Source organism: Peromyscus californicus, unplaced genomic scaffold, assembly GCF_007827085.1.
Source record: "Peromyscus californicus insignis strain IS unplaced genomic scaffold, ASM782708v3 Scaffold_7__1_contigs__length_154581171, whole genome shotgun sequence".
Lineage (NCBI taxonomy): Eukaryota > Metazoa > Chordata > Mammalia > Rodentia > Cricetidae > Peromyscus > Peromyscus californicus.
In genome coordinates this window covers 4210948-4226563 of record NW_026294595.1, presented here as the reverse complement: position 1 = coordinate 4226563, position 15616 = coordinate 4210948, and the positions used below count along the sequence as shown (strand labels likewise).

Here is a 15616-nt window from a genome sequence, read left to right as displayed (position 1 = left end):
GTTCGCTTCTCCCAACCTCACACACTATCAAGACAAACAAGTCACTGTAAATGTGTTTGGATGAGTGTTTGCCAGAAATAGATACACTGACAGCAATCAGGATTGAGGGAGTAATAAACAGCCCATTTTCCTCCGTGCCATTTTATAAATAGTCCTTGAAGCAGTAAATGTGCTAAAGGTGAAAATATTATTAAAAGCATCAACAGAGTGTTAATTTCTGCTCAGAAAATGCAGACTATGTGGACACACACAAAGATGCTCTATATTGAGAGATGTTGTGAACCATACAACACACATATCATGAGCCTCCTGAGTACACATGCAACCATAAAATTTATAAATCTGTATACTATGAAACAATGGGCATATTTTCTAAGAAACAATTCATTAGGCAATTTTTCTACTGTGTAAACATCATAGGGCATATTTATACAAACTAAGATAACTATGACATCATTAGCTATTACAGTCTTATGAGATTACAATGTATGTAGCTAGTTGTTGGCAGAAATATCACGATGCAATTGCATGACTATATGCAGTATATACAAAATCTCCACAAATGAGCAGAGGGTATGCATACAAGGGCCACCAGTTACTATCCAAAATAAGCTGTGAGAAAGGTCAAGACAGCAAGAAAGAATAGATAAGTGAACCCTACTTTAGTTATGGTGATCCAAGTCATGTTTATGTGACTTTGCATGACAGTATTTTTTTTTATATTACCTAGATACAAAGCTTTCCTTGGCATCAGTCAAATACTCACATATACTGTAGCCAAGCCACTGCTATATCCTGTGGTGATGATGAGGTCATCATTAAGAGGTACCTAAGGGGTGGATAGAGAAGCCATGTTTTCACTCATCACTTGATAGAGGGCAGAGAGAGCAAAGAGAAGAGGGGAGACCTGCCAGCCTCTCTCTTGGTTCTTGTGAAATCAAACGGATGACACTGAAGAGCCGAACAGAGGAGGCATTAAAAGAGGCTTGTGCCCTCCCCACCCTCCCTTCCATGTGTAAACAGGATGTCCTTCTCCTTAGCAACTAAAGCAACACATCAGAGATCATATATATAAAATATATTCTATGTAAAACTAGATATTCATTAATTATACATGTATATACATACATGCGTGCGCACACACGCACACACACACACATATATATGTACTCATTGTAAAAACTAGATATTTATTTCATTTTTCCAAGAGAACAAATTTCTTTTGGAGTCTAGTTCAGGACTTAGCATCTCATGTGCTAGTGGGGACTCTTTCCCTCCCCTCCCCTCCCCTCCCCTCCCCTCCCCTCTCCTCCCCTCCCCTCCCCTCCCCTCCCCTCTTGTCCCCTTCCCTCCCTTCCCTTTCTTTCTTTTTGTTGTTATTTTTTGAGACAGGGTTTGTCTGTGTAGCCCTGGCTGTCCTGGAACTTGATCTGTAGACCAGGCTGGCCTTGAACTCACAGATATCCACCTGCCTCTGCCTCCTGAGTGCTGGGATTAAAAGTGTGCGCCACACTGCCCAGCTGTGGATTGTTTTCATAAGTACCAAGAAGCAGGACTCTGAAGCAGGCACAAAACATCTGTGGTCCTCTACTACACCCTCCTTCACACCTCTCTTCCACTTCTTGAGGGTTCATCGTCCCCGCTTCTCGCTGGCTTGTGCTCATTTAAACCCCAGGCCTCGAACTCACAGAGATCCGCCTGGCTCTGCCTCCCGAGTGCTGGGATTAAAGGCGTGCACCACCACCGCCCGGCTTTGGATCACTAATTATTGACATAGATCTTTGCCCGTGGCCATGTCCTTATTATTGTTATTATATTATCATTTTTCTGCTACGAGTCACTGGTTTGTGATTTTTGCTTAAGCTTTATTTCTCATATCTATCTACATATCATGGATCTGTAGGGCATGTAGACAGTGAGGACTACTCCTGTTTGCTTATATACTAATGCACTGAATTCACACATGATAATTTGAAAAATGCACATTTGCCTATGTAGACGGGCAGCAATAATATTATAGAATATACTTTGCCTAACATATCCTTTTCTTTGGGAAATTTTCATAACCTATTAAGAGTTTTCCCTTTAAAAAAAATCTAGCCTTGGGAATAGCCATGGAGCAAGGAGTTAGAGAACCAGAGATTCAAGTCCAAGCCAACTACAGTTTGTGAGAAAGACCAAGGACAAAAGGGACCTGCAACAGGTGACAAACATGTCTTTCATGTCTCTGCAATGGCACTTCTGTGTGTTCTGTTACACACGATGAATGTTCTTCCCGTGTCTTCATCTGGCTACCCCTCTCTGATTCTTTCAGGGTTAACCCACACATGTGGACATACCCTCCCCTACACACACAGCCTCTGTCAGTCTGGATCAGGAGGCCCCTCTGCACCTCATGTAGGTGTTTCTGGACTCTTATTTAAATGACTATCCCTCCCCAGGACATGAATTCTTTGTATTTTACTCTTGAATCACCAGGGCCTGATCTATAATAGGCACCCTGCTTAGTAGTCCACTTGTACTCAGCGCATGCTTAAATAGTGAATAAAAGCACACGTACAATAAGGAGGGAAGAGATGACTTCAATTCTCCCATCTGATGGCCAAGTATTTCATTTACCTCCACTGGTCTCCCAAGGAAATTCTTCTCCGTCACCTTATACTGGTAGAAATCACCTTTGTGTTTGTAGGAGACATTGATATCCATATTCAAATGCAGTTGTTTAGACAGAAGTGAATATTCTGTCAGGCCCTCAATGGCATTAATTGTATCCTATCAACAATCAGCAAAGCACAAAAGCACATTTAGTTTATTTATACACGCTCAGTTTACAAATAGACCCACTTTGGTTTTGAGAATAGGATTCCGATGTGTAGACTTGAACTTGAAATACTCTTTCTTCAGCTTCCCAAGTGCTATGTACACCCAACTCTACCAATTCCCTTCTTAGGAGGTGGTGGTGGCACTGTCTGGAGATGAAGCTCCAGCTGACTGAGTGAAGCTGTCGAGAGACCCATTGTGGAGATATAAGAACGGTCACTCTCTCCCTAGGAAGGACATTGTTTTCATTGGGGACAGGAAGAAAGTATGGCCTCAGGTCTGGGTTCTCTACATATTCTGCACATGTATCCTCAGGCAGATCACTCTGAAAAATACCTCTGCTGCAGAATTACCTCTTTCTCATCCTTTAGTCTCGGTTTAAACACCCCCACAGTGAGGCCACAAACTATCTGTTCATGATGGTTTTAATGTTCATTTCTTGCCCTTTATAGAGTTCACCACAATTTATAATACTTTTTTTTTTTGTTTTTTTTTGTTTTTTTTTTTGTTTTTCGAGACAGGGTTTCTCTGTGTAGCTTTGCGCCTTTCCTGGAACTCACTTGGTAGTCCAGGCTGGCCTCGAACTCACAGAGATCCGCCTGGCTCTGCCTCCCGAGTGCTGGGATTAAAGGCGTGCGCCACCACCGCCCGGCTATAATACTTTTATGTATAGTTATTGATCGTTGCCTTCCCCACTAGAATGTAAGATTTACGGAGCATACAGGGACCCATGTCTTTCTTGGTGTCTGCTAGAGTTGATTGTGTCCTTCAGTTCATGTGTTGGAAACTTAATGTCCAATGTGGCAATGTGGGGTGGGGGGAGGATCTAATGGGCGGTGTGCAGGTCATGGGCACCACCCTCACAAGTAGATTAATGCCATTGTCCTTATAAAAGAATGAATTTGCCCCTCCTCTCTCCTCTCCCCTTCCCTTCATCTCCCCCTCTCTTCTTTCTTCTTTCCCCTCTTTTTCCTTCTCTTTGTCCTTCATGGGATGATACAGAAAAGACGTCCTTGCCAAAGAAAGGACTCTCAATCTTGGTCTTTCCATCCTTGAGAAACATGAGTTTATATATTTCTATTAATTATAAATTATAAAATTACAATTTTCTATACATTATAAAATACTAATTATAATAAATTATTAATAGTTTTAAGTGTTATACTTTGATGTGATTGGCATGCAATAGGTTTGCTCACATCTGCACAAACAAGTAGTGTTTTATAGACAACATTATGATAGCCACAAATCTGGTAGCAGGCAATAGGAAGTTTTCAGCTCTACTATAATTTTATGAATCACCATTATATTTATTGTCTGTTATTGACCAAAACATTGTTATGCAACACATGACTGCGTTATCCAACTGTGTAACAATGGTCACAACATAAAACTCAATTGATAGGTAGCTAAACATCATGCAGGAGAGGAATCATTGGTACCTTTGCTTCCATGGCAACCACTACTTATTAAACAGGATGTGATGTAATTTCTGGTAACCTACCAGCCTTCCATGGTCTTTAAAGACAATGAGAGAAGCACCATGGGGGCATAGCGTCAGGGAACTGGGTGCTGACTGGCTCCTTGAAAAACCCTCTTCAGGCTCATTTCCTCTTCTGAACAGTGAAGTTACTAATACAGATAACCTCCAGGGTCCTAAGATTCTAGACATGGTTTGTGCCTATGGCAGCCCATTTGTTAGAAAGAGTCATAGAGGCCAGCGTGAGTGTAGAAGGTGTAGTGTGGGCAAGAGGCACAGATCAAGCTAACCACACATTACCTGGGTGGAATAAAAGCCGCCTCCATACCTCTGCTCTTCAGACAACCACTTGATGATTGGGTTGATGTAATTTGTCTCCTTCAGGTTCAGGCTGGTGAGCAAAGCATAGGCTGTGGTCTCTACCATACCTGCCGTGACGCTGTTAGGTGCAGAGCTGTGTGTCTGTTGGTGAGTGTCTTTCCAGAAACGGTAAATGGGTGGATCACCTGATGACAACACACGCCGTTCATTAGTAGAAGTAAAAATGGGAACTTGACATAATCCTAGCAGGTGTGTGATGGCCTTCTCACTTCTAGAAGTTCTCTTCATTGTCAGAACTTTGTTAAGTTTCAAACCCGCGACAAATGGTTGAGGTGTCTGTTTAACATATCAAAATGGACCTGGCTACCAGGTTCTCCCAGCATCCCTACCTGTTACAGGGTATGGCTGGCACAACCCGCCCTCTACCCTGAACTCTTCAGCCCAGGGACTGGGCTGGCCTTCACACAGAGGCTCCTCCTTACATAATCCAGACATTTTGGTACCCTCCCCTTTGTACCTTTGGCCTCCTGGCTACTGCACCTGGTTACCCTTTCTTCCTTCCCCTTCCCCTTTCCACATGGCCCAGCTCAGTCTGGTCCTCTCCGCTCTGGACTCTCCCAGATGTTCCTGCCTCTGGCCATGCTTTCCCACATACCTATAATAAACGTTCCCCTCCACCACACGTAGGAGAAGTCATGTCCTTGTCTTTCCTTTTTGTTTCTTTTTATTTTCATTTAAACTTCGTCCAGGTAGCCAAGACAAAATGAGATCCCATAATGCCCTGCCCCTTCTCTTCACTGGAGGATGGCTACGCGTGCCGGAGAGCACAGATAGGCTGGCCTTGGAGCAGGAGCCTGATAAGCTGGGACTCAGGAACTAGGTTCTAGTTTGTTCTCTCCTAACTGACTGGGAAAACCCAGGAAGTTCATCAGTTCCGTGGGACCCAGGCTCCCCATACTGGGAGTAGATAATATTCACATCTATGTAGTGAGACTCACAGAAATAAACAGGGAAGCGGTGTTTATAAGTCAGCAAACGCCATGCATAGGTGGAGAATTATCATTATTCACACTGGAAGAATAAACTTGACATAATATCTTTCTCTTTTGAGGAAAACAAAAGCCACTACCTGGAATTTTGAAGGTTAATCTAATTTTGAGGTATCTTTTTACAATTAGTTGTTACATGATTTACGTGACTGAATAAAATATTTTCTTGTATTTCTCATACTCAGATTTACCACATTTAAAATTATATTTAAAATGAAAGGTTTATTTGGGTTTTAAATCTTATTTGAACTATTCAGTTCCCCGCTAGCTTTGAAAGTGTATGATTTTATAATACATCTTACAGTACCCAAGACATTTTTGTGCTATTTCTGAAGCATCAAAGAAGTGGTTGTGAGGTATGTATTAAAACTTAGGCATTTTTAAAGGACGACAAAGGTGAAATTTTGTAGACCGTCATAAACCTCACACAAAACTTGTTAAACATTTAGAAAACTCAAATTGGGCCGGGCGGTGGTGGCGCACGCCTTTAATCCCAGCACTCGGGAGGCAGAGCCAGGCGGATCTCTGTGAGTTCGAGGCCAGCCTGGGCTACCAAGTGAGTCCCAGGAAAGGCGCAAAGCTACACAGAGAAACCCTGTCTCGAAAAACCAAAAAAAAAAAAAGAAAACTCAAATTGGGACAGGGCTCAGAACTGCCAGCCATGACACCCACTGCAACCTCCTGGTGAGGCATAAGCCAGGTCATACACTCCTGGTTCAGTGGCTTCTGGTGGCTCAAAGTGGCCATTAAAGCTGATGTGCTGGAGCCAGGCAGCCCTGCGCTAGAGGACACGGTTTGGGAAGTGGAGGCGGCATAGCCAATTTCAGCCTCAGCTCATCGGCTTGCCGGGCTGCCGTGGTTTATGTTGGGGAAGAGCGTGGGCCGTGAGGCTAGATGTGGATGCTTTTCTGGGGGTGTAGGTTAGTTACTCTTGTTCAATCCTCTTTTCTGTCTCCCCAAAGTGCCCACTTGCCTTCTCACTATGAGGGCTTCACCATAAGCCCTCGTGATGCTGGAGCTGTGCGCTTGGACTCCCAGAGCCATGAGTTCAAAGGGATCTCTTTCCTTTGCCCATCTCTGGTACTCCACTGTGACAGCAGAACACGTACCAGAACAGGTTCTTCACCATTGCATAGCTGTATACTTAATCCTGGAGACACTGGAATGACCTCTAACCTTTCCTTCCCTGCTCTCACTTCCTGCTCTCAGCTCTCTGCTCGGCACCACACTGGCCTCCGTGCTGCTACTGGAACACCAGGAATGCCCAGGCCCCAGGGCATGTGCACAGCTCTTTCTTGCTTCCTTTCCTTTCAGGTTTACACTCAAATACAGTTATGTGCCGCACATATTTCAGCCAATGGCAGACCACATATGTGACATTATTTACCCCATTGTCTCCATGGCTATGGTCCTTAGGTTTATGTAAGTACACTCTATGATGCTCATGCAATGGGAAACATTTCTCAGAATGCACTGAGTGTCATTCAACTGTATCATGTTCTTTATCTTTTTGTTTTTGTTTTTTGTTTTTTTTTGTTTTTCGAGACAGGGTTTCTCTGTGTAGCTTTTCGCCTTTTCTGGATCTCACTCTGTAGACCATGCTGGCCTCGAACTCACAGAGATCCACCTGCCTCTGCCTCCCGAGTGCTGGGATTACAGGTGTGCACCACCACTGCCCGGCTTGTACATGTTCTTGTGAGGCTTAAATCCAGATGCACAACCCAGCTCCTTGTTGTATCTCTTTTCCCTGTTTGATTTGTCTTCATTTCTGTTGCCATAACATATTTATAAAACTTTACTTATTTCTCATGCTTGCTTCTTCCCAACTAGAATTTAAGTATCATAAGGGCCTGGGTTTTTTTTAAAATATGTTATTTGTTTGTTTGTTTATTGTGTGGGTGTGGGTGGGTACGCTTGTGCCATGCATGCTTGTGGAATCGGAGGACAACTTTCAGGAGTTGACTCTTCCCTTCCACCAGGCTTAGTGATTGGACTCAGGTTTGAGGCTGGGCAGCAAGCCCCTTCTTGGCCCTGTGTGTTTGGTTTATTTTGTCTTTTTCCAAGACAGGGTCTCACCACATAGCCAAACTGGTCTGGAACTCTGGATCCCCCGCCTCAGTGTCTGAGTGCTGGGATTACAGGAATGCACTAGCACAGTCAGCCAGGTAGGATTTATTCTGTTCTGTTTGCTTTGTTATCTGTCCCTTGAGTGTACAGCAGTGCCCAGCACCCCTGAAGAATCCATAGGATCCTCAATAGCTACGTGTTGAATGAACGAATAAATATTTAGTGAGTGAGTAAGTGACTGATTCATTACCTTGTGGTGTGATGGTTACCTCCTCGTGGGTAAGGATGGTGTCTCATTCTGCTTCCGTCCCACTCACTTCCCAGTGTTCGATTGGAACCTCCAGCTCGCCCCTGCATGATCCAGAAAGCCCCATTCCCCACCCCCTCTTTTTCTCTCTCTCTTTTTACTTCTCTCTCTCTCCTTTTCTTCCTCCCTCTCTCCAAACCCCACCTTCTCAGAAAGTCTCAGTTCCTCATTCTTGGTGGCTACTGCAGCTTCCTCCCCTGAAGTGGCCAGCTGCCAAAGTCCCCACCTAAGCGCTCAGCTTTTGACCATACTTGGGTGCAAACCCAGCTTGTGGCAGACACGTCATCATCTCTCACCTACAACCATGAAGTCTCTGGGACAGGAAAACTCATCCTGGGGTTGCTTTGCTCAAATAAACGTATTGTTATACCTTTTCAATTCAGCTTGATCTGGCTTACTATGTTGGTGGAGAAACCTAATGCCCAGGATGCAGACTCTTTGGTGCTCAGTTTGTGCCTGCTGAGCAGCAGTGTGGACTGAGTCTTACCTTTAACCATAGCTTCCTTTTTCAGGGCTAAGACAATTGAACGAAATTGCGGGTGGGTTCTGTCTCCTAGGGAAAGAGCGTAGGCCACGATGGCCAGTGTGAAGGTACTCTTGGATGGCAGTGCGTTTTCGAGCAGGAAGGAGTCAGCTTTAGTTAGTGCTGTGTCGACTTTCTGGAAACAAGAGCAGAAAACAATTAACTTTCTTTGCTCAACATCAGCCTGTAAACTGATGGGAGCAGTCCTGAGATTGCTAGCGAGCCCGTACCTGTCTGTATGTCTGTCTGTCTCAGGGGTGTGAAGACCCTGGAGACCTGTATATACAATCAACAAAGCAAATCCTTTACAGAGAAAGGGTGTAGTCTATCTCAGAAGAAACCACATGGTTGTCCAAATGGGCTATGCTTTCTGCCACTGACTTCCTGTTTTCCCTGAGAAGTTTGTCCCTTGAGTTTCTGGTTCCATCACTGTCCCAACCCCTGAGGAGAAGAAACAGTGTAGACAGGATTTTCATCCTGTGTCAGCATAGCTGAGACAAAGTCATATGTTCAAAAGTGTCATACCAAAACAGACAGAACAGAACCACAATGGCAAAAGGAAGAGAGCAGCTGGAGCTCTGTGACCCTCACAGTGCCTAGGAAGAGTCCCTGTCCTGTGCTGAGATGGCCAGAGAGCCAATATGGATAACAAGCCAGGGAGAGTCTGCTAGCATCCTGCCTGGCTCTTCTCCCAAATCAGCGTGTGCCTCCTGTGGCATGAGTGTCAATCAGCACCTAGACTGCTAGGCCCGGGTTCTTGTTGACTATTTTCTCTCAAGTGTGAACACCAATGCTCATGGAAATACTTGAACAGAATAAAGCTTTTGTGGCTCATGTTCTGCAAATTCCCTTTGGAAATTGAAATTCCAGCTCAGTTCTGTAACCTGATTTACAGGGCACATCTAGCTGACTTCGGCGTTGCAGACAGGAATGCTTAACCTCAGAGCAGAGCTCTCTTTCCACAAAGGACTGTTGTCTATGTTAATCTTTCAAAGCTTCTTTTACCTCCTTGTTTTTTTTTGGCACGAACTCCCACTGAACCTGGAGCTTCCTAGTAGGCAATAGTGGCTGCCCAGCAACTCTTAGGGATCCTCCTGTCTCTGCTTTCCCAGGACTGGGATCACAGATGTGGTCATGTCAGACCTAGCTTTTTATGTCCGTACTGGGGATCTGAACTCAGATCTTCCTGCCTCATTGGCAAGCACTTTCCTGACGAGCCACCTCCCACTTTCTACAGCGGGAGGCTTCTATGTTAATTTAAATGGGTGGGTCTTCTCTTTACTCCCTCAGCTTTCAAGCAAACTAAACGATATGACCCAAAGAAGTAAAAGTGTGGTTGGATGCTGGGGGCTCTACAGTGCGGAAGGCAGGAGCGATGCACACGTAATACAAGAGGTAAGGGTGGGAAGCTAGGGGCTGGAGAGACGGCTCAGCAGGTTCAGAGAACTGGCTGCTCTCGCAGGAGACCCAAGTTTGGTTCCTAACCTCCATATCAGGTGGCTCACAGTCACCTGTAATTCCAGCTCCAGGGAACCTGGTGCCCTCTTCTGGCCTCTAAGGTGGACATACAGACAAACAGGTACACATGCATGCACAGAAGTAAACTTTAAGATTTAAAGTTTAAAATTTATCTCAGCTCTACAGTTTAGTAATCAGTAACACTGAGAAATGGGAGTCATCCTGCTTATGGTAGCTGCTTTGCCAATTCTTCATGCATCTACAGGTCAGACTAGATGGCAGAATCTATCACAGTTATGAAATCATTTGATTCTGGTCTTAAGGTTATTTCTAAGTAATGTGAAAAGCAGTAAAAGAAACATTTGAAATGAAGGGTCCTCTGATTGGTGAGGGCACCTCCCTCCCTCGCCCCAAGTGTGCAATAGACTAAGCCAGGTGAGGGAAAGAAAACTAGTTCTTACCATCAGGGGGCATATGTCCATAGCCTTTCTAATTCCAATCACAGAAAAGGCTGTAAGATACAAAGTGTTCTCTTGGGCTTCAACAGGTAAAGTACCCTAAAACAAACAGTGTTTTAAAAGAAGGGCAAATGAAATCGTCCAAGTGAATTGATCTGGTTCAAATCTCTTTTGGGGCCATCTCCACATATCCACATCACACATGCCAGCTGGATGCTTACTGTTTTCCAAGAACACTGGAGTTTTGCGAGTGCCTTTCTTAGCCTGTCTCCCCCATCTTCACCTGTCAGCCTCATCTCATGATTCTTTACCACATTCAAATTTGCCCTCTCCTTTAAGATCCTGTTAAAATGCCCCATCCGCTATGAGGCACCACTTAGCCCTCTTAGGGCAGTGTGATCTAGTGCCGGGCTTACAAGGTCACTAGTGGCGTTATTCTCTCTCTCCAGACCTATTTTTATGCCACTCACAATCCAATTTTCTTGGCTCTAGCTCTTTGAATGAATTTTAATCTTTCTCTTCTCCCCTCTCCTCCACTCTGGAATTAAAATTTCCAGGCATAATAGGTATATGAAAAGTGTTCGTTGTTGCTAGTCATCAGAGAAATTCAAACTCAAACCACAACGAGACAATATCTCACACTGTTGCCATGGCTATGACAGAATGACCAGAGGGAGATGTTGCCACGGTGTGGAGACAGAGAACTGCTGTGCACTGTTGCTGGGGAATTAGCATAGCCACTATGAAACAGTACAGAGGCCTCCCAGGAATTAAAAACAAAACTACTGATATGCCAATTCTACTCCAGGGTATACATCCAGAAGAAAGGGGATTAGGATCTCAAAGACGCATTTTCAGTCCCATGTTTACTCCAGCAATGTTTGTAATAGCAAGATTTGGGATGGACACACACACACACACATTCTAAAACAGGTTTTATATCATAAACATGGACAGTTTTGGTAAAAAAGGAGAAATAAATTGACTTTGAAGAAAGAGTCAGACATGTTTATGTGTCTCTTCTTCAGCTCCCAGGAGTCACACAGAGCTTCATCTTTCAGTTCCTCCAATCTAGACTCAGTCCCCTGCTACCAGTGAAGCTGGGCTTCCCCTTCACTACAAGTATTACACCCTTGAAAATCCTTATATCTGACTGACATGCTCATTGTCAACCTGACACCATCTACAGTCAGCTGGAAAGGAGACAAAGGATCGTCTAGATCAGGTGGGCCTGTGGGCATCTTTGTGGGTGATTATCTTGATTATGTTAATTGAGGTGAGAAGACAAGCCCCTGTGGGCGGCGTCATTCCCTGGGCCACCGTGAGCTGAGGACAGCATGCCAGCATTTACCCCCTCTTCAGTTCCTGCTTCCATGACTTCACAGCTACCGCAGGCTGGGTCTGTACCTGTGAGCTGAAAGCCTCCTCCCAGAATTTGCTTTCCTCAGGATATTTTATCACAGCAGCATGATGAAACTAGGTATATTTTCCCCTCTCTTCTTTAACCCCCATAGGAAGATGGGAATAAAATGGGAGCCTGTACATAAAACTAATGCTAATTTATACCTTTGATTGCCTTACCTGTAATTTTATTGGTAGATATTGGGAATTTTCCTTGAAAGATCCATTTTCCAGCTGACAGTTCTCAATCAGCCACAACAGAGAATTACAAATGGAGTTCTGGTTCTGCTTCACATACTTATCCACTTGTCCAAGCACTCTCAACGCAAAAGCTGTTAACCTTCAAGACAAATCACACACACACATCTCAGAACATGGAGCTTCTTCTGCTTTCTTTTACATAGTATTTATTTGCATACTTTTATTCTTTAAAAGAAATTAAAAGCGAAGACATGCAATTTTAGAGTAGGTCATCATTTTACAAAGTGACAAGGTAGGACATTTGAAAAATCTTCAAGACATTCAGTCAACAAATATGAGCAGCACACCTGTGACTGTGACACTGTTAACTAGCATGCAAAAAGCTGATTCCTGGTGACAGAAAAGAAAAGAGAAGAAAAAGATGGCACATTAAGTTAAGGTCACAGAGGTGAAGCAGACAGTTTTCAGTCAAATCACTGATCCATAAAAGTGAGATGCAGAAAAGGAAAAACTCGGGCATCTGAGCCTCATCTGAGTTCCTTTATCCATGGAAGTGGCTCTCTCCCTTCCTGTTAAGCTCTGCCATGGACTTAGAACCTGTCACTCAACAAGGAAGATGTAGGATGTCACCTGCTTAGACAGAAAGCGACATCAGTCCACCAGCGTCCAACCCAGACTAACAGTGAGGACAAGATTCATGACTTTGATAGCTGCCGAGAGCCCAGTCCTGGAGCTCTTCTGACGTCCAGAGAACCCACTCTTGGTTCTGACGTCCTGAAACTTTTGACTCTCCTTTCTCCTCACTTTAAAATTTTGTTTTAGCTTGTAGTTTTAAAATACATTTTAAACAAAAATATTTCAAGAGCAAAAAGTTTTCAAAAGTCCCAGAGCACAAAAGAATTGCTAAAAATAAATAAATAAAAAAATTAAAATAAAAAAAAATAAACTCCTTGCTGGACAGTGGTGGTGCACGCCTTTAATCCCAGCATTCAGGAGGCAGAGCCAGGCAGATCTCTGTGAGTTCGAGGACAGCCTGGGCTACAGGCTGAGTTCCAGGACAGGCACCAAAACTACACAGAGAAACCATGTCTTGAAAAACCAAAAACAAACAAACAAACAAACAAACAAATAAACAAATACACTCCTGTCTGTGTCCCCTTCCTTCTCCTAACAGGCATCTACTGCTTCCAAAATCCAGCCAACAAATGCAAACAGCTCATCTATGATGACTGTATTGTCAGCTAGCACTTAAGCTAACACATGCTTCCAAATAGTAAATGGAAGTCTCCAGGTTTCTTTTCTACCTATCAGTCCCATCATATTAAAACATCAGCATTTACATGTTCCCGTCCTGGGGCTTTCTCATATACTATCTTTTGTGGTCTTGTGTTTTACTTTGAGGCAGTCTTGCTACGGATGTCCTGTGAACTGAGGCTGGACAAGAGCTAAAAGGGGAGGTATTAAACTGGATTCTGATTCAGTGGAGGACAGGGGTTCAGTGGGGGAACACAAAAGCATGTTTGAGGAAGAGAGACAACTTTGGAATGCATTGTATTTGGAGCTCTTTGTGTCCAGACACCTAGAAATGCGGGTCTGGGGCCAGGAGAGAAGTCAGGTCTTGAGATGTTGATTAGAGACATTGATCAGGGATCTGTCTACACAGAAGTGATGGAGGTCATGGGCAAAGATAAGATTGTGCCAGAGAGATCACAAGAAATAAGAGGCCAAGGGTGAAATTCTGGAAAACATCTAAAATTCAATAATTGTAACTTGCTGGGCCTGGTGTCACAGGCCACAATCCCAGCACTCTGGAGGCAGAGGCAGGAGAATGGATGCAATCCAGGCTGGGTCTAAATAATAAGTTTCAGATCAGCCAGGGCTGCATAAAGACTTGGACAAAAACTACTAAATTATTGCGGATTGTGAGCTCAGGAGGGGCCTTATGCAGCAGGACCTAAGAAGCACTTGGCACACTGTGAAGTTTTGTTTTATCTTTCTCTCTTTGGGGACATCACCTTGTGATGAAGCCCAGCTTTGAGCATCTGCTCCTCCAATCTCTTCCTCCCAGGCACAGGGAGTTTCTTTATTGTGTTTGTTAAAATTAAGTATCTTCCAAAGGGAAAAAGACAACAAACAAACAAACAAACAAACAAACAACAATCTAGTCAAAGCAGGAGGGTGTGCTTTGAAAACAGACTGTAAATGTTTGATTCATCTAGACTGTCTTTCCTTAAATGATCAGGATTACAGAAACTACCCTTCACTGAATAAATAGTCATTGAAGATATAAGGGAACACATGGAGCTGCCACACACTGCATCCTGATGGGGACACAGGCAAGTGAAAGCGAGAATGTTAGCAATAAATGGAAGGAGCCGAGCAGGGAAGGGTTAAGTGCTGGGCGCTGTGGGTTGGGGTTTTATAGAGCGTGAGACAATGGAGACCTCATTAAGAAGGTAACTTTCAGTAAGTCCCTGAGGGAAATAAGACATCCAGTCTTGCCCAGGGAGGGGTCAGTGCAGAGACCCCAAGGTGGAAGCCATGTCTGGTCTGGTGTGTTTGGGAAGCAAGGAGGAGACCCTTGGGCTCAAGGGGAGCATTAGACAGGTGGGCGAGCGAGCGAGGGAGAAATGAGCAGTGGTTCTCACTCTAGGTGAGATGAAACGCATCTAAAGGCTGTGAGTGGTGTGGCCTCTCCAGCTTCCGTGCTGAGTGTAAACTTGGGGAATCAAAGTCTGAAGTCAGAAGAATGAAAGGGAACAAAATCCAGGCTCCGTTTGAAGGTGCAACCACACCTGTTACCTCGATCAGTCACGGGTTGAAGGTGCAACCACACCTGTTACCTAGATCAGTCCTGGGTTGAAGGTGCAACCACACCTGTTACCTAGATCAGTCATGGGTTGCAAGAGAAAGTGGGCGTGCTGAAGGGGTGTCAGTCTGAGCAAATGGAAGAGGATTTTCACTGTGGAAGTCATTCTTATTTATTAGTGTGTGCATGCATGACAAAAGGAGAGATTGTGGAAGTTAGTTCTTTCCTTACACCACGTGGGTCTCAGTGATAGAATTCAGGGAGCCTGGCTTGGCAGCAAACGCCTTTACCCACTGGGCCATTTCCACGATCTCATGACTGTTTTTCTTCTTTTTTTTTTCTTTTTCTTTTTTGATTTTATTTGAGACAGGGTTTCTCTGTGTAGCTTTGCACCTTTCCTGGAACTCACTCTGTAGCCCAGGCTGGCCTCAAACTCACAGAGATCCACCTGGCTCTGCCTCCTGAATGCTGGGATTAAAGGCATGTGCCACCACCGCCCAGCCCATGGCTGTTATTCTTAATGAATGAATCAACTACTGTATGAGAATATAAGATACATCTGTTACTCACCAGGTACTGGCACTTCCCCCCTTCCACATGCTATAGGAATAGTCACTGTTTCTGTAGGACATGATGCTCACCATCCCTAAGATGGAGCAGAAGAAAAGAACACAACACTTCACTTCTTGGGCATGCTGGGTCGGCCCCGGGGTGGTGAGCCC

The 15616-nt window shown here is 44.3% G+C and overlaps 1 protein-coding gene across 2 annotated transcripts in view; it reads right to left on the bottom strand.

Annotated features, from left to right (window-relative positions):
- Positions 1 to 15616, bottom strand: part of LOC128101160 (complement C5) — a 107635-nt gene that overhangs the window by 20537 nt on the left and 71482 nt on the right. For both annotated transcript variants that reach the window (XM_052724016.1, XM_052724015.1), the window contains exons 25-31: positions 15465 to 15540; positions 12065 to 12224; positions 10487 to 10582; positions 8532 to 8703; positions 4601 to 4806; positions 2620 to 2772; positions 767 to 829 (exon numbers count right to left, since the gene is read on the bottom strand). In XM_052724016.1, the coding sequence (XP_052579976.1) occupies positions 767 to 829; positions 2620 to 2772; positions 4601 to 4806; positions 8532 to 8703; positions 10487 to 10582; positions 12065 to 12224; positions 15465 to 15540 (926 nt within the window). The remainder of the gene's footprint in view (positions 1 to 766; positions 830 to 2619; positions 2773 to 4600; positions 4807 to 8531; positions 8704 to 10486; positions 10583 to 12064; positions 12225 to 15464; positions 15541 to 15616) is intronic.